Source organism: Miscanthus floridulus, chromosome 8 (assembly GCF_019320115.1).
Source record: "Miscanthus floridulus cultivar M001 chromosome 8, ASM1932011v1, whole genome shotgun sequence".
Taxonomy (NCBI): Eukaryota; Viridiplantae; Streptophyta; class Magnoliopsida; order Poales; family Poaceae; genus Miscanthus; species Miscanthus floridulus.
Window position 1 is genome coordinate 99,222,252 of NC_089587.1, and position 20,916 is coordinate 99,243,167.

General features: G+C 45.5%; 1 protein-coding gene and 1 pseudogene across 3 annotated transcripts; one reads left to right on the forward strand and one right to left on the reverse strand.

Annotated features, from left to right (window-relative positions):
* The first annotated feature begins 10,449 nt into the window (after window positions 1–10,449).
* Window positions 10,450–15,204, forward strand: LOC136473072 (serine carboxypeptidase-like 51). Of its 3 annotated transcripts, XM_066470766.1 has the most exons (11): window positions 10,450–10,856; window positions 10,976–11,070; window positions 11,224–11,331; window positions 11,419–11,709; window positions 11,825–11,998; window positions 12,097–12,320; window positions 12,486–12,606; window positions 12,874–12,927; window positions 13,691–13,743; window positions 13,906–14,044; window positions 14,844–15,204. In XM_066470766.1, exons 1-11 carry the CDS (start codon window positions 10,739–10,741, stop codon window positions 14,910–14,912), a joined length of 1,446 nt encoding a protein of 481 aa, XP_066326863.1. In that variant the 5' UTR covers window positions 10,450–10,738; the 3' UTR covers window positions 14,913–15,204. The 3 variants fall into 3 exon arrangements, with proteins under 3 accessions (XP_066326863.1, XP_066326864.1, XP_066326865.1); XM_066470767.1 differs by lacking the exon at window positions 12,874–12,927; XM_066470768.1 differs by lacking the exons at window positions 13,691–13,743; window positions 13,906–14,044; window positions 14,844–15,204 and adding an exon at window positions 13,004–13,141.
* A 1,883-nt stretch (window positions 15,205–17,087) lies between these two features.
* LOC136473073 (uncharacterized) lies at window positions 17,088–20,185 on the reverse strand (annotated as a pseudogene).
* Between the last annotated feature and the right edge of the window lie 731 nt (window positions 20,186–20,916).

Consider the following 20,916-nt stretch of genomic DNA (forward strand, 5'->3'; position numbering starts at 1 on the left):
TATCTAGTCAGCTAAGTGAGAGGCTATGTTCAAAATGACCAAGGACCAACAACGATGCAGTCCTTAAGTGGCTCAGATGGAATCACAAGTGTCATCCTACAACCTAGACTCTGCCCGACCTCCATTTACATCATCACATGGTTCTTTTCCACGATAGCAAATATAGCCAACCATGACTAGATATCCACCTATATCTCGCAGATGATAGGAAACCACCCGACTTCTATCGAACTAAGCATAGCTAAGCATATATTCAATCCTAGACCTACACAGTGTTCAATGTATATATTTCTAGATAAGGAAGGTATATGCATCAAGTGTTTCCAATCAACTCCTACAACCTAATGCATCAAACAATAAAGGACTCAAATTATATTTATAAAACATGGGAGACTTAGAATGCTCTAGGGCTTGCCTTTCAGATAGGCCGAGGGTCTGTGATCAGGACACTCGGGCAGCTCCTCCTGAACCTATCCTTCTCCTTTGGGAACCTCCTGTTGTGGGATCTCCTGCGGGGTCTCCTCTCCTTCGAGCTCGAACTCTAGCAGGGTCACTCCCTTCGCAAATCCTATATGTATGAGGATATAGATAAATATAGAGAATGCACATGGGATGAAGTGCAAGTATGATATGAGGTAACATGGACTGATTATGACTTGATAAACATGCTTAGCATGGTAGCAAGTGATGATTATCTATCTTAGTTAATTTGACCGAGTAGGTGCATATCTCCTCTCTAGAAAACAAAGTAACACTCACCATGTTCTAGCAACCTAAGGTAAAGTTGTTTATCATCAGTAAGAGGCCTAAAACCTACAGCTAGCAACTTACTTTAATTTGCCTAAGCCTCTAATTAACAAGCATCAAGCTCACACAAAGCAAACAAGTTCAGAAACTAGATGCAAGTGAATTATAGAGCAATATTTAGCTAGCTGCATATAACCAATCAAATCTAGGCACAACCAATCATACCAACAGGTTATATACATCGCAAACATGCTAGAAAAGTACATGGTTAGACCCAAATCAATTATATATAAGCCTTTATTAATTTATCAACTAATTTAGGTGAAATTTGGAACTGCCACTTCTAGTGCTGAATAAATTTGGGAAAAAAATACAGCAGCCTAAACATGCTCCTAAGAGTCTACTGTTTAAATTTCATGTCATTTGATTGAGAGTAGCAACCTCTACAAAAATGACAAGTTAACTAGGCATATAACAACATAAATAGGTTTAGCATAGTGAAAAGTGTCAAACAATAGATTTCTTATTTTTCTTACATTCCTCATAACACAAACATGATATGGAAATTAATTCATGCCCATAGGTTACATAACTCTACCACAATTAATTTCACAAGAAACTAGTATTTAATGAAGTTAAATTATAGAGTCATATTCAAAGCATGCTCACTATAGGTTCAATATCTTCCTAGCTACAGAATGTCAAAACAAGGCCAACAAAATTGGAATCACAATTTTAGCATCTCCCTAACTCAAGTTATGCATTTTACAAGATTAACGGACATTAAACAAGATAAATTCAAACAGGGTACAAAATTGTAGCACATACCAAATTTCATATTTTTATCAGATAGTACTCATCAAGATAAAGCTAACAAAATTTGGTTCACTCAATTTAGACACTCCTAGCTCTAGATATGAATTTTACGAGTTTGCATCAATTTCTGTAAAAGAATAAAAGAAAAACACCCAAAACCCCAGCCTCGGCTAAGTGCACCCGGTGCACTGCACCTAGAGGCGCTGACAATTGGGCCCTGCGGTCAGCGTGACCCCTGTTGGTATTTCTTAACAAATGCAGAAAGGTTCCGCAAGCGCATAGAATTACCATTGTAGGCTTCAACCAGAAGTATTCAAGGTATCGTATTTCCACAGGGAACAGAGGTACTTCTTCTAGCTAATTTGTTCAAGGACAACACAAGGGTAGAGTTGGAAAGAGTAGAGATGGATTCCTATGGGTTTGGGTCTAAGGATAGGTAAACCCTACTTCCACTTGCTCACATCGGGCACCGGCTTATACTTGGTCTGCCAAGTACCTCCGGCATACGCCATGCCCACACGTGGGGTAGTGCAAGGGACGGACAGGGCTGTCATCACCTACCGCCTACCCCTCAATCATAGGACACAAGGCAAACAAAGGTAGCCTCTAGCCTAGACACCCCGTCTACGCTATCGACTACTACTCTAGCGTGATAGGGTTTCCCATCTAGCAGGGCCCTTCTACTAGAGCATTCATCACCATGACGAACGACGATCCCGCAAACAAGTACAAGCAAAGATTAACTAATCAAAAGACATAGAACCATAGAATCACGAATACTCACTTAGCAGGAAAGCCCGTTGAGGAACAAGTATCCATTGAGGTACAAGGCAGGGAGACACCAACAAGTCCGGCGCTTCCCTGAGCTTCCCCTCACATCTCTCCACTCTTAACCCTACTAAGCTACTTGGGCATAAGCCACTAGGGCCTAAGCCCCTTTGGAGTGGTGCTCTAGCTCAAGAGAGGAGTGTTGTTGCTCCTTGTGTGTGGTGTGTCCAAATGAGAGGGAGAGGGCCTCTATATATAGGGGTGAAGAGGGGGAAGGTGCCATGGAATATTCCCCCTAAATGCCCCTAAACCGACATCCTCTACATTAAATGTACCGACGCACCGCGCAACCGACTTGGGCCACTTGGAGAAGGTTGGGCTCGAGGGAGGCCATAGAGGCGTGCCCCCTTGAGTCTAGTTTCGTTGGGCTACTTCTTGTTATCTCCTAGACTTGGCGCATGGTGTGTTTCTGCGAAGATGATGTGGTATGGTTGGAATTTGGCCTTAGTCTCCATTCCTTCAGGCCCTGATTATACTAGTAAGTGAGCTTTGTCCTATTGGGCTCATGTCAGATGTCTATAATGTTGCATTTCTTATATACTTTTGGCCACTTTTCCTATGTAATCCCGACATGTCCTCCTGTAAATGAACAATCACCAAAACTTATGGAATTGGTTAGTTATAAGCCCTAACTCTAAGTTTGGTAGTCATTTTATGTGAATGTTGGTGGTTAAAGTGTGAGTTAAGGACTACCAACAAAATCCCCCACACATACTCCTTTGCTCGTCCTCGAGCAAAGCTTAAAGATAAAAGTAGTCATGAACATAACATCATAAGATATATAACTTTGCATGAAAGTTATTCCAACACATTCTTTACACAAGTGGGATATGTGACATTAGCTAACATGTTCCCTTAGGTTGTTGAAGAGTGGAACAATTCTCGAAACAAAGTCATCTTCCCACTTTTACATTTTAGCAACTTGGAGTTTTGAAGGTTTTCTCAAACAAAGGCATAGTTCACTTTATACTCCTCAAATGGCACTCTCAAATCACTCAATGTTTGTATATTTCCTCACCAAAGCATAGCAAAGCTTTGCCTTCTTTTGTTTTCTCCTACTTCTAAAAAGGTTTTTGTGGATCTTTAGGTAGAGATAAACAAAGCAGCATACTTGTATTGCATATATTTTTAGGTCAAATCGAGGATCCGAGGAGAGAAGTGCCATACTCTTATATCAAGATGTGCATGTGTGTGGAAAGTATGAACTAAAACTAAAACTATACTCCTTTTATAAATATGATCTCTCTATAATTTATTGCTTTGAAACATGACTATCATTTTTTATATGAGCCTTCATGTGCTCATCTCCTTTTTTTCAATATCTTGGGACCTTCATGTGTCCCTATTTTTTTTCTTGGACCTTCATGTGTTTAGATATTTTTATTTTTTTTTCTTTTCCATACTTTTGCATAGCTCATGTCTCTTAAACAATATATTGATAGATCACTATCTTGTAAAACATGGAATATTTTCCTAATAAATTTTTTTTTGTCTACTCCTAGTGTAGGAGCAGAGTTTTGGTGGACAGAGGCATGTTTTTGCGTACTCTCAGTGTAGGAGCAGCAAGTGTATGTGGGTGTACGTGATCTTGATCTTGAGAGCATGATAAATCTCTTAACAAGGGTCAACAAGACTTAACCAAACTCAACACAATAACAAGCAGCACATGTGGAAGGTTTGAAACTTGCTAGATATTATGTTTGGCCTTGGTAGGAAGTTGCTCACCAAAAGAGGAGTATGTGATACTATGGTTTCATATCATTTTGATCAAAACAAGTTCTCCAAGCTTTTGAATAGAAATGGTAGGATTTCTAAGTTAGAACTATATCACACCCCACAACAACTTAGTCAACATGATTGTCCTATTAGAATATTTTTCCACATGCATAAATACATGTATGTGGAACAAAATTCATGCAAGCTTCTATCTTAAAAATATTATGATCATGTCACTTTTCACAATTTTGATTGAAGAAATGTGGTTCAAAAATATTGCATGGAGGCATAGTTGGTTCATTTGAGTTTAATTTTAGTGATAAAGATTGTGTTTGTTTAAACTCAAAGTTATATAGAGATTGAGGGAGAGAGTTGCACAAACCACCATTGAAGATAAAGGAGTTTACGAGGATTCAGATATGATTTGACGAACCTAGAGGTTCGGTTAATTCATTCTGAAACTTTTTGTCTTGTCCTTCTGTATTATGGGTTTGTATGGTGTTGTGCAACGTGTTGGGGAGATCTCTAGTGTGTGGTTGTTATGCTTGAGAGATCTCCCCCACACTTATTCTTGTACTTGCTTTATTTTAAAGAAACAGAAACAAAAGAAACAGAGACAAGTAATGGCTCTACTAGCTTGAATATCGGGGAACCCAAATTTATTATTATTATTATCATCATTATTGTTATTTATATATTTTTTTTTATTATTATTATTATTATTACCAAAAACTTGTTCACCCAACTTTTATTAAAACTCAAGCAAGGCAAGGATAAAGTTTGCAAAGATTAAACAAGCCTCTATCTCCATAATGAATCACTTCTGTTGTTTATGTCAGCAACTCAAAGTTCATTAATCAAATTTCAACACCATGTCAAATTTTAATTAAAGAAGGTCATTTTAACTTGAGCACTATGCTTAATTTAAAAAGGTCTATGGTTGTACTGAATTCAAATACACCCAAACCAGAGCATATGATGTAAACAGAGGAAGTGAATTTTGTAGGAGCATATGGAGAAAATATATGAGTAAGAGAGTTGGTGAACATTTATTACCTTTGCATACCTGATTGTTCTTACCGGCATTGTATGTGGATGGGAAGCGTTGGAACTGCTGCAACGGTGGCTTGATTGTATGGGCTCCAAATCAGTTGATTACCAAGGCTAGGTTATACACATAGCTGGTGTGCATGGGCCATGGGCCTTGGTAGTAGCAATGGTCCAGAAGAGGAGAGTCCTTACTTCTCTCTCTTCTTCTTCTTTTCATATATATCTTTATCTTTCCATTTTTTACTCTCTTTTTTCTTCTTTTTCATGTAAAGGTATATATTTTTTATCTATATAATTTTTTTTCAAGCCTCTTTCTGTCTCTCTCTTTTTTTAGCAAGGGAAAGCTGACATCATCTTTCATTTTTTGGATGACCCTTGGTGTGTGTGGAACTCAGGATTCTCACCATCCTCCCCCACAATTGGACTTGTATGTAAAAGTCAAGTGTGCTGGGTTAGGGTCTCCTTGTGAGTGTGTTCCATCACCCAAGAGCATCAAAGTTTGTAGTTGATGTATTCCCACGTTCTCAAGCATCATATGACCCGTGCTCTTCTTGATTTCAACCTGTAATGGTTAGCGACAAGAATGCCCGAAGGTGCATACGAACTTGACAACATGCCCTTGCTTTTATTGAAAAGGAAAGTTTTTTTACGATAATAATATTTCTTTATATTTATTATTATTATTATTTTCTTTCATGATAATCCGGGGTCTCTCCTGGCAGTGCTTAAGTTACGGACTTAAGCTTGACCACGGGAATTTTATCTTGCACCTATCAATGGTGGTGTAGTTCCCATCTTCACCACCAAGCATTGGGCAATAAAGTTCAAGCTGCAAGGTTAGCGCCACCGTGCTGCTACGGGATTTGCAATACTTGTGATAGATGAAAGCATCCACAACCATCCTCTTAAAAAGTTTGTGAACAAGGATCAAGAGGCGGTTGTGATCCTCATAGGAGCAGGTGGCACTAACAAACTCGGGTGCCTTTGAAAGCGAGCACGAGATGCGAGAGGTCTCAAAGGTGAAACTTTCATGCTCGTTTATGGAATCTCTCCTCTTGGCCTCCAGAGTCGGTGTGTCAAGAATGTCCATGGCGCAAAAGTTTTCATTCTCAAAAGATATATCGTGCAGCATCGACGTTGATTCTCGACCATTATCGAGAACAACATTTCAAGGGCCAGAGGGACATGACTTATGTTCGAGCAAGGGTGATGGTACACGTTCTGTTTCACAAGCAAGCTTAGGCGAAACAAATGGGGATATGAATTTTGGCTCCTCGAACAGGTCATGGTTGGGAAGATGCTCCGCCATTGCGATTTCTAGGTGAGTGGCGGAAGCAGTTGTTTTTCTAACTTTTCATCAAGGCCCCATGGGAAGGTTTTTCTTGAATAAGATTTTCAAGAGGGTGGCCTATTCAAGGATGGCATAGATATGAAAGTCCAAACAAACCTCGGTTTCGTTAATTTTTATTGGCACAGCCCTAGCAATCCCACAACATTCGAAAAATAGTCCCAAAGGACTTTTGAAGAGTTTGTCAGTCGGGACTAGTGGCATGTTGCCCAAAAGGGTTTTCACTAAGAATTCTGAAATGATACTAGTCCCGACTGTGGGGTTTTGCAGGGCTTCCACGATAGTTCCCCTTAACGAACAAGGCATGGTCGTAGAAGGTGAAAGAATCTGAATTGCTTTAGAAGAACATTTCACTTCCATTAACCATTCCTTTGATGATACTTTGAGGGGAACTTCGCTTGATGTGTGGTTCGCGTGCCAAGAAAGGTTCGATGTTCTGCCGTAATCCTTGAATTTGAGGGGAGGAGGGGTGGTGGGGGTGCCAAGAAAGATAGCCCCCGAGCCCCAGCCAAAGCCCACAACCGACACTCCTCCAAAGCAAAACTCAAAGCACCAGCTAAATTTGGAGCAGCCCCATCAAAAACACAACTATTACGATGATTCCATAAGGTCCAGGCTCCTAGGATCACTAGAGAGTTGAAACCTTTCTTTGTTAACCCAACAGTAGCATTGCTTGATCTTTCCCACCACAAATCAAAGGATGAATCTATAGGCTGTGGGGAAAACTGATGGATAGCAAAATGCTGAAATAGAGAGAACCATAACTGCCGAGTGAAGACACAAGATACAAAGAGATGATTGATGGATTCCTCCTCTTGATCACAGAGAGGACACTACTCCGGGTGTGGCAGCCCCCGCCTTGCCACCTGGTCTGCCGTCTAGCACCTATCATGTGCAACCAGCCACATGAAGAAACGGCACTTGGGTGGAGCCCAAGATTTCCAAATCCTCTCATAAGGGCCAAACTGAGTAGACCCAATGAAAAATCTTTCATAAGCAGACTTGGCCGAGTACCGTCCACTAGAAGAAAAATGCCAAATGTGAGAATCCTCAGTATCTGGCTGTAGCTGAAAATCATAGATGAGATCCCATAGACAGAGAAAATCCAATATTACTTGCAATGGTAGGTCATTACGAATATCCAATACCCAAGAACGGTGAGCCATAGCTTCCTCAACCGTGCGTCTATTTGCTATTCTCTTAGGAACAACAGCAAGAAGACGAGGGGCAAGGTCTGCAATGGACTGGCCATTCAGCCACATGTCCGTCCAGAAAAAGGGTGTTTGCCCCGCTGCCAACTACCGAGATGACGGCTAATTTAAAAAAAGTTTGAACCTGTCCGGGCACTTGGACTGGTAAGTTCGCCCAGGGCCTGTTAGGTTCAGTTTTCCTGCCCTTGTCATAAGGTCTGCTTTCCAACCTGGCAGCTGATCTGCAATCCAATCAATAATAGGCTGAATCTGTCCCTTGGTGAGCTTCTTAAGAGAGAGGGGTAAACCCAAATATTTGCATGAGAATTCTGAAACGGCACAAGGCAGCAGGTTTTGAATGGTGAGCAGCTCCATGTCTCCGCACCTGATGGGTAAGACATTGCTCTTTTGTAGGTTGGTTTTCAGCCCTGAAGCATCACCGAAAAGGTTGAGAATTCCCAAAACCAAATTAATGTCACCAGCTTCCGGTCTAAGAAACAAAACCACATCGTCAGCATAGAGAGAGATTCTATGTTGCAGTACCCGCCTTGACAAGGGTTGTAAGAGCCCCTCACTTGCTGCCTCAGAGATCATGAGTCCTAGCACGTCCATAACCAGGATGAACATCATAGGAGACAGGAGATTCCCCTGTCGCAAACCATGCTGGTGAAATATAGAGTTACCAGGAATCTCATTGAGTAGTACCTGTGTGGAGGAAGAAGCTAGCAGGCCACTGATCACATCTCTCCAAATCGGACCGAAACCCAAATGTTGCAGCACTTCAAGGAGAAAAGGCCAAGAAACTGAGTCAAAGGCTTTAGATATATCCAATTTGAGGAGAATTCGTGGTTGTTTTTGTTGGTGGAGGAATCTTGCTGTTTGCTGAACCAACATGAAATTATCTTGAATAAAACAACCTTTTATGAAGGCACTCTGGTTGGGTGACACCAAGTGTTGTAACCGACATGCAAGGCGATTGGCCAGCAATTTTGTGACTAGCTTAGCAAAACTATGGACTAAGCTTATAGGTCGGAAGTCCTTTGGCTGCTCCGCTGACTCCACCTTCAGGAGTAAGGTGATGTAGGTTGTGTTGAGAACCCTGAAATTGGCAAATTTCCTGCTCCAATTTGCCGAAAATGCAGCCATTATGTCATCCTTGATGATTGGCCAACATGACTTGTAAAAACGACCTGTAAAACCATCGGGTCTGGGTGCTTTATCCGGAGGCAGCTGCTGAATAGTTCTCCAGACTTCCTCTGCAGTGAAAGGGAGGTCCAGAGCTGCCATATCATGAGTATCCAGTCCCAGTTCAGTGAAGTTGATAGTATTTTCTCTGTCAACACTTGTGCCCAGCAAGCTGTCATAGAAGCCATCAATAATAGATGCTTTGTCAGCATGATTGGTGAAAATCTAATCTTCTGAAACTAGCTTCCCAATGAAGTTTTTCCTCTTCTGATGACGGGCATGCAGCTGAAAGAGCTTTGTATTGGCGTCACCGTCCTTGAGCCAATTAATCCTTGAACGCAACCGGGCGATTGTGCGTTTAAGGGAAGCCAGTGCAAGGCGGTGTTTCTTCAGATTGTTCTTTAGCCAAATTTCTCCTGCAGCAAGGATCCGACTATCCTGTGCAATCTCAAACTGATGAAGAATTTCCGTAGCAAGGACGAGTTGGGAGTTTATATGTCCAATCTTTTTGTCACTCCAACTCTGTAGCCCCATAGAGACAGCCTTAAGCTTCAGGTCCAGGGAAATGAAAGGACACGGCCCCGCCGCAACAGAGTTTCAAGCCACCGTCTAGTTTCGGCCAGTAAGCTTCAAAATGAAATCGTCGGCGACCAACCTTGTTATCCCGCAGACCAAGCAGGAGAGGGCAGTGGTCTGAGTCATTGGAGGCCATACTCTGCAACAAGCAGTTAGGGAATTTCTCCTCCCAATCCACTGAACATAGGACCCGATCCAACCTAACTAGAGTAGGGGAAACTTGCTGGTTTGACGACGTATATTTGCGACCATGCAGCAGGATTTCCTTAAGAGCGAGATCATTAATAAAGTGTCTGAATCGACCCATCAAGGCTCTGTTATAATTGGCATTGTTTTTGTGCTCATCTTTATAAATCAAATTAAAATCACCGGCTATAATCCATGGCCCCTGGCAAGCATCTCTGATATAACGAAGCTCCTGCAGGAACTGAATCTTATCCTCATTTCCTTGCGGTCCATAGACACTAGTAAGCCACCATGGCTGCCCATCAGCTGGAGAGAATTGTATGGACATGCTATAGTTGTCCACATGCCGAGCACCAGATGTCCCATGATGTCGCCGCCAAGCTACCAATATACCTCCACTAGCACCAACAGAAGGGGCTTCAATGAACTCAGAAAATTCAGAGCCAAACGCTGACAGAAGAGTTCTTCTTGTTACAGCCGCCATTTTAGTTTTTTTGTATACATACTATGTCTGAACACGCAGCAACTGTTGGTTCAGATGTGGAATCCAATTGCTGATTGCAGCCTAGCCCAGAAAGGATAGGTGGTTCGTCCATTAGCCCACAGGAGATATTATCCGTTCCCGCAGGCCCAACCTAAAGAAGCTTCATCAGGCCCAACAGGAGCCAACTCCACCCGTCATGGGCTCAAGGGGTAACTGTGGGCCAGCCACCTTGCTCACTTGATGATCCCAGAAACGTCCGGCGCCGCCAACATCCACTTCAAAAGCGCATGAAAGTAGGGGAGGCCACCGAGGGGATAGTCTCATTCGATCGATGCCGCACGATATCGGTCGAGCTTCCCCCATTAATGGCCATTGCTGCCACCGCCTCCTCCATCTCCTTGGGTCCATGTGCCGCATCAACCAAGCCAGGGCAACCAGCGCCTAGGGAGTTCCCGCAACCCCCGTAGGAGAGCACGCGTGCTGCGAGCGGGACACGGGAGAGGCCCCAAGGACAGATGGCCCCACCCGCCCTTGGACCGGCCCTCTCCGAGAACCACCCTGGTTAGAAGCGCTAGCATCCACCGGACCGACGCCAGGCTGAACGAGGGTCATATGTTGGCAATGGCGTCGTCGAGGGGGGCTCTCGCCGCGCTGCTCCTGCTGGCCTGCGCCGCGGCCGCCGGCACGCCGGACGGGTCGGAGGAGTGGGGCTATGTGGAGGTCCGACCCAGTAAGTAATGCTACAAGCTCGATTACTTCTCATCTAACCTGTCTGCCGCTGCTCGTTTTTGACTCCTGAAAATCCATTTCTGGCTGCTGCTGCTGCTGCTGCTTCTTCTTCTTCTTCAGAGGCGCACATGTTCTGGTGGCTGTACCACAGCCCGCAGCGCGTGGACAACGGCACGACGCCATGGCCGACCGTGCTGTGGCTGCAGGGAGGGCCGGTGAGTGAGTACATAGTAGAATTACATATAGTTGGATTGGATTGGATTGGATGGTTGGAACTGTCGTTGGCTAGCTCGTTGCAATTGCAATTGTAATCAATCAAATCTTAAAAATCTTATAACGGATGGATGCAATGGTTCACCACTGACCAGGGCGCGTCCGGCGTCGGGTACGGCAACTTCATGGAGATCGGGCCGCTGGACGCGGAGCTCAAGCCCCGCGCCACCACCTGGCTCGCCAAGGCCGACCTCCTCTTCGTGGTCAGTAATCCAATCCAATCCCGATCAATGTCACACATATCACCATTGATCGATGAACAAGAACGGCAATGGCAACAATGGCGGCAGGACAACCCGGTGGGCACGGGGTTCAGCTACGTGGAGGGCGGCGACAGGAGCCTGATGGCGCACACGGACGACGAGGCGGCGCGCGACCTCGTTACGCTGCTCTGCGCGCTCTACCGCGACAGCCCGCGGCTCCGCGCCAGCCCGCTCTACATCGTCGCCGAGTCCTACGGCGGCAAGTTCGCGGTCACCACGGCGCTGGCGGCGCTCAGGGCCGTCGACCAGGGCCGCCTCCGCGCCACCCTCGCCGGCGTCGCACTCGGGGATAGCTGGATCTCGCCGCTCGACTTCGTGGTGAGTTTTCAGTCAGTCCATGTGATTGATTGTGTGATGTCATCGACTCTAAGATAGTCAACGCATGCATGCCGTGTACTAGTCAGTAAAAATATTAATGGGCGCTCTGTTGCAGTTGTCCTGGGGCCCGTTGCTGTACCAGGTGTCCCGGGTGGACGAGAAGGGCCTGCAGCAGTGCAACAGCGTGGCGGCCAAGATCAAGGAGCAGCTGGAGAAGCAGCAGTTCGCGGACGCCGAGGCATTGTGGTCCGAGCTGGAGAACGTTGTCAGCGCCAACTCCAACTCCGTCGTACGCACGCACGCACGCACGCAGCACCATACCTGATACCTATCCTCATTGTTCCTTGCTGCATCCGGCTAATGACACTGAATTCTACTGCAATGCAGAACTTCTACAACTTCCTCAAGGACGAGTTGTCGGGGGACTCCAGCACCACCGCCGCCGCGGCGGTCTCGACGCTGGCGTCCTTCAGGCGCCGGAGCGGCTACTCGGGCTACCTCAAGTCCATGGCGGCGGCGGCGGCCTCGTCGTCGGAGCAAGAGGGCGGCTTTGACGGGCTCATGAACACGGTCATCAAGAAGAAGCTCGGCATCATCCCAAAGGACCTCAAGTACGTCCGCCGCGCCTTGTTCGGCTTAGTAACAAATTTAAATTGCTGAGACCTGACTCCTGAGAGCGATCGATGTATCGTCGTCGACGGATGATCTATCATACCATCCAAGAAAACCAAGTTTGGAATGACTGACTATAAAATGTATGTGTGCCTGCACTGCAGTTGGGGCGACCAGTCAGACGACGTGTTCGTGGCTCTGGAGGGAGACTTCATGAAGCCCAGGATACAAGAGGTCGACCAGCTCCTCAAGCTCGGCGTCAATGTCACCATCTACAACGGACAGGTATATACCACGTCCTCTGACTGACTGATGATTGGCATTGGCACGACAAGCCACCTAAGGAACACCTTACACCTTATTGCTCTGCTCTGACTGAGCAATGTCCGCGTGTTCTTGAACAGATCGATGCCGCTGCCTAGATAGATGCAACAATATACTACTACTATTAGCTATAGGAACAGGCAGCCAAAGACCCAAACTCACACATGTGACTGTCGTCAGTTGAAGGCTTCATTCCTGCCATGTTTTACACACACTGCACATTTGTAGGCAGAGTCGTCAGGCCAGTCGGCGGCCCCCTCTGTATGTCCGCTCCATGTGCACGTACGCAAATCTTGCCTTTTTGCTTGTCCCTCCTAGTGTTTTTTTTTTTTTTTTGAAACAATCTTGTCCCTCCTAGTGTCACAGGCACATAAGCAGCCAAACATTATGGTTCCCCACGTGTTGTGTGATGATCCCAAGGAATATGGACTGCACTGCACATCACATGACGAACTATTCACTTCAGTAGCAACTCCTGTCCGAGTTTTGCCTTTTGGATCTGTACACGATGTGATATCCTTATACTCACCACGGGCATGTCATCTCATTTCCTAATTTGTCCCAGTGCGATCGATCTCCTTATTGTTTATTTTTATTCTTTATTATACATATTCCGTAAATAAATTGCAAAGCCTGAACATACAAACAAAACCGCTGTCTGCCTTGCCTTTCAACTGATCCTGGCTCATGCGTACGTACCTACCTACCTGATTGTTGCTAAACCAACTGCCATTTCACAAGCTCTTGTTTGCAAGTAAGCCCTTGTTTAGTTCGCGAAAAGTGCTACAGTATCCGTCACATCGAATTTTGCGGTACGTGCATGGAGCATTAAATATAGACGAAAATAAAAACTAATTGCACAGTTTGGTCGGAAATTGCGAGACGAACGTTTTGAGCCTAATTAGTTCATGATTGAACACTAATTGTCAAATAAAAACGAAAGTGCTACAGTAGCCAAATTTCGCACTTTTCGCGAACTAAACAAGGGCTAAAATAACTAGCTTGATTATTAGATACTAACAACAAGCCTTTCTCTTGCCCGCAGCTCGACCTCATCTGCGCGACGAAAGGCACGATGGACTGGGTTCAGAAGCTCAAGTAAGTAGCAGTCTCTCTCGCAGGCACAACACTATGGACTGCTCCTTCTATGCACTGTCTCTGATCACAATTCACGTGAGTGAGTAAGTTCACAAGAAGTGGCCTAGCCTAGCTAAGCTTATTGATGCGATGCCTGCTGCTGCTTTTGTCATCATGAATCAGGTGGGACGGCCTCAACAGCTTCCTGAGCGCTCCCAGAACGCCCATCTACTGCGACAAGGAGGGGCAGTCCGGCACCCAGGCTTTCGTCAAGTCCTACAAGAACCTCAACTTCTACTGGATACTCGAAGCTGGACACATGGTAATTAACTCCAGAACTAACCACCCTTTGTTTGTTCCATTAGCTCTTGACTGCACATTAAATTGTTGAGTAATAAGCACGCATGTCGCTGTTGCACATTATACATATCGCTGTGACCAAGCTGAGAAGGCGACACACCACCCACCCTGATAGCTAGGACACTCCATCGTCCAGCACCGGCACTAGCCATTCTCCAGTAGGGTGGGAGGGCGGGGTTCCGCCAGCAGGTTCCATCCTGCGTGAGCTGGAAAGAGAGAGTGCATTCATGCAGTTGGTGAGGTAGCTTCTTCATGGCCACGTGCACCAGAAATGTTCCATGCATCTCAGCATCTGCCTGTCAGCCTGTGCTGTGACCCATCGCTTCCCTCTTCGATCTCCCTGAATGAAGAGAGACAAGACTCAGGCCACAGGCCAGGCAGGCACACATGCACCAACAGTGATATATCATAGATGTAGGCAGCTAGCACAGGCATCAGGCAGGGAACTTCTTCACTGCCTTCTTCGTCAATGGTTATTTGCCCGTTTGCTTAGCTGAAAAAAAACAAGCTGAAACACTGTTCCGACTGATTTGTTATAAGAGAAAAACATTGTTCCAGTTCAAAAGACAAGCCGAAAAGTATGGATTACAAGACAAGCGAACAGGGCCATGGACTTGTCATTTGTGATCCGTCCGTACATGTCCATCCAATAAATAAAGAATGAAAACAATGTTTTTTATGCATGAGATTGCTAATAATATGGATTTATTATACTGATGATGCCCACTTCTTGTCTTGATGTTGATGAAAACAATAAACAGGTACCCATCGACAACCCTTGCCCTGCGCTCAAGATGCTGGCTGACATTACGCGATCTCCTGCCAAGTAGGAGTAGCAAGCAGCAAACAAGACGATGAAATGAAACAGCCTGACACCAATTCTTGAAGATTCTTCTCTCTTAGCTTTGTAGCACTTCATCATTCAGTCGGTCTATCTTTTCATACAGTTAGAGGAAATTAAATTATTGGTGGCAGCATTCATGTACTATTATGGAACAATAAACACAAAGGAAAAAAGATAGTGATAGAGTGCGAAAGATATTTAATTTGGCAGCTATTGCTGTGTAGCACCGCTGCAGAGCTTGCAGCTGAATTTCTAACATGAAAATCTATTGCTTGACAGTGCCGGCCTTCTCCTGTCTGAGCATAACTCCTAAGCTGACCCGATCTTGCCTACTTCTTGCATTGCCTCTGCTCCTCTGTATTAACTTGCTGTACTCCTCTGTATTAACTTGCTGTACTCCTCTGTATTAACCTCTACATACATGGCTTGTGTTAGGTTGCCTTACGCAGATTTGCACAATGCTCAAAGCAGGTCGAATGCTGCATTTGTTAGTACTATCAATGTCCAACAAAGTATGACAATTTGGTTTTGTCCTAAGTCAAAATATCTTACGCTTCATCTATAGAGAAAATAATCAACATCTATGGCACCAAATAGATTAACTATGCAAATATATTTCATCGTGAATGCAATTATACTTGTTTGATGATATAAAAAACATTAATTCCCGATGGTGGGCCGCCCGCGTCAGCCCAACTATCGCCTCTAAAAAAACAGGCTGAAGCGGTGGCTGGTGGGCGAGATGCTGACCTAGCTCATCGGACTAGCTGCTGTGGCGAATCAGAGATTCAGTGGCTGGCTCGCGTGGGGTCAATGATGCAGCCACAGAGGCAACGACATCCACCTCGAGCACGGCAGCGCATCTCCGTTCCCGACGTCAGGGATCTGCCCTCAAGCAACCACTGCGCTTTCCGGCGTCCGGCTGCTGGCTTGGGGCCCTTCTGTGCTCTAGCGCCCGTATCTCCGACGATTATTGCGCTTCCTGCGTCTAGCTGCCGGTGTGCAAGCAAAACGACGATAGCTCCGAGGCGCGCGCGCGTGGGAGGAAACGGTGGCTTTGGAGGCCCGCGTGCAAGCGGGGCGAGCGGCGCGTGGGAGACGAGCACGGCGATGGAGACCCGCGCCACCGCACGGGGAGGAGGCGAGGGTGGCTATGGCGTGGAGCTGGTAATCCGCCGCAGCCTTCTAGAGCGCGTAGACCCGCCGCGGCCTTCTCCACCGAACCTGTCGCGGCTCTACCGGAGCGGCGAGCTCCACACCGGTGAAATCCACGCGCCGACGAGCCTCCATTCCGAAACAACAAAGAAATATTGCGTTGAAGCGCATGTTGAAGCGTATGTTTAGTGTTTTAAATGTTTCAGAGGTATGTTGCAAATGTTTCATGCGGATGTTGCAAAAGTAGATAGGGATGTTGTACATGTTGCAATAGTTGTACACGTATGTTGCAAGCTTCTATTCCCAATGTTTCATCAATGTTTTTTTTCAGACGTACGTTACAAGTGTGTTTATTTGGATGATGCATATGTTTAACGCTATGTTGCAAATGTTTTATCTGGACGTTGCGTATGTTTTACAATAGTTTTCAAGTGCTTTTCATGTGTTTTTGCAAGTGTTTCATATGCATGTTTCAAGTATTTCATCTGCCTTCAGACGTATGTTGCAATTGTTGCATATGGATGTTTGAAAAGTATATCGGGTGTTGCATCTTCTTCCTCACTTTCTGTTGCCTTCCTTGGTGTCTCCTCCTCCCGGCGCCGGCTAGGCATCTGCCGCCCCCTCACCCTCTTTCTCGATGTTGGTGATGTTCGTGAGCGGCGTGGGCCCCACGTGGCGTGCGAAACCACGTAGAAAACTACTATAGGCGAGGGCGTCTAGACGTCCCGTCCGTCCGGATGCCCGGGCCCGTACAATAATATGAAAGTGTCCACATGGAATAGAATGTAACCAATCAAGAACGATAACACCAACACATGTATATATTTACGCTGACTTGGGTTATGCTACATGCGTCCTAATACAAACACCCAATACAAATTTCTTTCATTCACTATCAAAATCATGGCTGCACGTTCAATACTTCTATATATTTAAGGTATAAGAACCTTTTCGAGAGCTCCAACTATACAACATTGCGCAAAGTTTTAGGCTTTCAGCATTCACCTGAATATGGCCAACTTTACATAAAACATCACCAGTAATGATACACAACTCTCCTACTTGTTTGAGAAATTCAATTGCTGATAAATAAGCTTAGGTTTTGCCCATGTGACATACATCGAGTGTTACCACAAAATAGGCTACAGCACCGGAAAACTTGGTTTTCCAAAGCATATAAACTAATATAAAAGCCTACATATAAATACCTATACTCATGTTTCCTGGTTTCTTAAGTATGTGTATGTCCTACAAGATATTCCTAGTTACAGGCCATTTTGATACAACAAAAGTATTCCATGCTATGTTCTTCATCAATCTGTCCACCTCCTTGTCCTTTCTTCTTACTTCAACTTGTCCACCTCCTTGTCCCAGTTCAGACCAAACATCTGTCGCCCAAAGGGTACTATCAGATTGTACCGGAAAACCTGCAATTTTACATCAAAATAGAACTCCTTATCATCCAATTTTGGTGATTCCACTAATGAGAAGTCATGTGAGCTGGTTCAAGTAGCACCTTATCATTTATCTGGTGAATTTGCTCCCGGAGAACCCTACAGTCATCATTCCAGTTAGAATCATCATTCTTCTGAGCGGTTTGCCCATGCCTTCCTTAATGCCGACCTCCAGCCCATGATCAGACCACGGATTTCCTTATTCAACTCAACCCATTCAGGTGCATAACCATTCCTTGAAAGTATCCGGTAAAGGGTGTCCTCGGCAGGATCGGCATGAGGATTTGAAGTGAGGTTTAGGGGTTTGCCCTTCCCTGGTAGATTTTCAAAGTGCCCTTCCTCCATTGAATGCCATATTCTTTGTTCAACGACATTAACAATGTCAGTTTCAGACCTGAACAATGGCAAACAAGCTATTATGGACAAACAAAATCTTTTGATAAGTAATGCACGACTGACAGAACTTGGATGTATCAATGAGATACCAACCTGAACATTTATCCAGTCTTAAATTAAAAAATTATTGGTGATTTGGCATGAGCATCTACAAAGTCCTGACATCAAGGCAGATATCGGAATGCATAGACCCAACCTACTGGCTTTCATGTTTGTGATGCATTGTGTACTCTTATGAGTAATCACTAACTGAGATATTGATAACTAGAAGCAACTAGCCAGCTGCGTGCCAACTACAGGACATAATCTCTTACATTAAACTTTATTTGCACAACACCAAGGATGCATAATGGGAGCTTGGACCATGGTAAAGAGAAAGAAAGGAACAGCATAGCGGTATCTGCAGGTTTTGCTCAGATGCCTTGCCTAGCTCCAGCTGATCACAAATAAGGCATCCTATAAACATTAACAGTTATCACTTCAGGGTGAGGTTTGAACTTCGAAGCAAGTTCAATTCTTGGCCGACACCATTGAGATCTATTTATCTATCTATTGAGGACACCATTGAGGATTTTCTTACAGTGGGCATTATTAACAGTGGCGAGAGGGCTGTAATCATTATTTCACACTACCTCAAGGACAAGAAGGTTACAAACAAACAAAATGTCCAAAACAGTGAGTACCAATTTGGTCATCATCACCAGGGGCAGACCTACCGCTGCAGCAGGGTGGGACAGCCGGCCCAGGTAGCCATCTGTGTTAATCCCTGTAGCCCCACTGCTCAGGTCTCAGCCATGGCTGATCCTGCTATCTGAAGGAGCGACAAACAAGCTGGAGAAGGTTGAAGACGAGCGACCTCGAAATTGCTCATTTGCCTGACATCATCCCAGCCTCTGTTTATTTTTTGGGCTGACTAAACGGGTAAACTAGAGGCCAGCCACTCAGCTGCGGCCATGAAGGAAGGAGAAGGCCAAGCAGCAGCAGGGATTGGAGGGACGACCCAAGGTCGCCTTGCACCTTACGCCGGCGACCAGGGATGGAGCAACAATGATGGCCCAAGTTCGAGGTGTCCCTCTTATCTTGGCATGAAGAAGAGAAAAACTAGAGGTAAAACTGGTTTAATTTCAATTGCAATTGTTCGCGTACATGAGTATGATTTTTTTTTTAGTTTGTGGTCTATCTCCGCCCCACCTATATTTGCGGCTGGGTCCACCACTGTCAGCACCCCAGATTAAAACAAACACCATTCGGTGTAATAGTTGTACATAATTCACATACAGTGTGATTGGAAAAGGATTGTAGTGCCAGGTACCCAAACATCTGGATGGTTGATGGGGTCTTATGTGCAAGAACAGGATGATAGGGTTAATCAAGAAATGGACATTTGAGTTCACAGAAGAAACCAGATGTACGCGTGAGCTAAAATTTGATAAAAAAGTAATTATAATCACGCGGACAATCGGGAACCTAAACAAAAGAAAATATCAATCTAGGCAAGTAGAAACAAGATATCAAACCTTTCGATACTATGTAATAGTTCCGATGAGGAGATTGACTGTACCATACTATCAATTTCGCGTCTGGAATGGTGGCACAAGGGAAAACAACCTCTACATTTTCACTCTTATAGTAGTGCTTCTGAGCCCCTAACACGTCTATCAGTTAAGACTTACTTTTTGTGAAGGTTAGCCTTTAAAATTGTGCATGCGCCGGCATGGTGGATTTTCTTCCGTGTAACGTTTTGTGAAACAAATTACACAGAACTAGCAAACAGTTACTATGAACAACTATTCCTGCAGCATACATCATGTCGAATCTAGATTCAATCAATTGCCACTGCACAGCACAACGAGTAATAAATAAAGATAAAGCTACGATTGTTTCCTGCGAACGGTGTGGAGGAGGGATCTGGGACAGAGACACCGACCTTACTGCGTTGCCGCGCCCGCGGAGCTCGGGAGGGAGCTTGCGCTCGTTGACGGCGTCCATGACGGCGGCGAGGCGGTGGTGCCCAGACCCGGACGGCGCCTTCTTCTTCGTGCTGCTGCTGTTGTTGTCGGGGGACGTCGACGAGGCGGGAGGGGCGGCCAGGTCGGCGCCGGCCCACGAGGCCGACCAGAAGGCGCGGCGGCTGCGGGCGGGCGCGAGCGCGAGGAGGCGGCGGGCTGCGGCGCCCGGCACCGCCATTGGAGACCCCCTTTTTGGAATTCGACCCCGCAACGGGGCTTCGCCACCTTGCTGTTACGAAACGCAATCCAACGAGAGTTTTGGAACTCTTTTCTTCCTCTTCTGTCACTGTCTGTTTTCTCTTTGGCCCTGTTTAGTTCTCCTTCAAAACGTCAAATTTTTCAAGATTTTTCGTCACATCGAATCTTTGGACACATACATAAAACATTAAATATAAATAAAAAATAAAACTAATTACACAGTTTAGACGAAATCCACGAGACGAATCTTTTAAGCCTAATTAGACTATTATTATACACTAATTGTCAAATAACAACGAAAACGCTACAGTAGCGTTTTGCCAAATTTTTTGGCAACCAAACTGGCCCTTTCTTTCTCCGGTGCTCGCACAGACGGAACGGAGGGCGCAGAAACGGATCGGCTGCTGCTTCGCCAAGCACCGAGCGAGGCACCCCATGGCGAGCACCCCCCCATCCACGGCAAGCCCCCCCCCCCCCCCCCCCCACAGCGAGCCCCCACCCCCACCTACGGCGAGCGGCCCAGCGCCCCCACACCCCCAGCGCCCAGCGCCCCCACCCACGGCGAGCGGCCCCCTACGGTGAGCCCACCCACGGTGATTTGCTAGGGTAACAAAGAGCATTCAAAATCCCCATGGACTACAGATGGAGTGACCTCATTCGGTATGATTCATCTTTCTTGTAGCGTTTGTATTCCTCTAACTCGGTTTGGGAAACCAATACAGTGACCTTGCCAAAAAATTTTCCTAACTTCTCTAGGCCTGATGCGGAGCCTGAGGTT

What these genes read in the sequence shown, in the direction of transcription:
- LOC136473072 (XM_066470766.1), top strand. Translation starts at nt 10,739, where the DNA reads ATGTTGGCAATGGCGTCGTCGAGGGGGGCTCTCGCCGCGCTGCTCCTG. An exon ending in CTATGTGGAGGTCCGACCCA is followed by an intron (nt 10,857 to 10,975) that starts GTAAGTAATGCT and finishes CTTCTTCTTCAG; the next exon opens with AGGCGCACATGTTCTGGTGG. An exon ending in AGGCCGACCTCCTCTTCGTG is followed by an intron (nt 11,332 to 11,418) that starts GTCAGTAATCCA and finishes CAATGGCGGCAG; the next exon opens with GACAACCCGGTGGGCACGGG.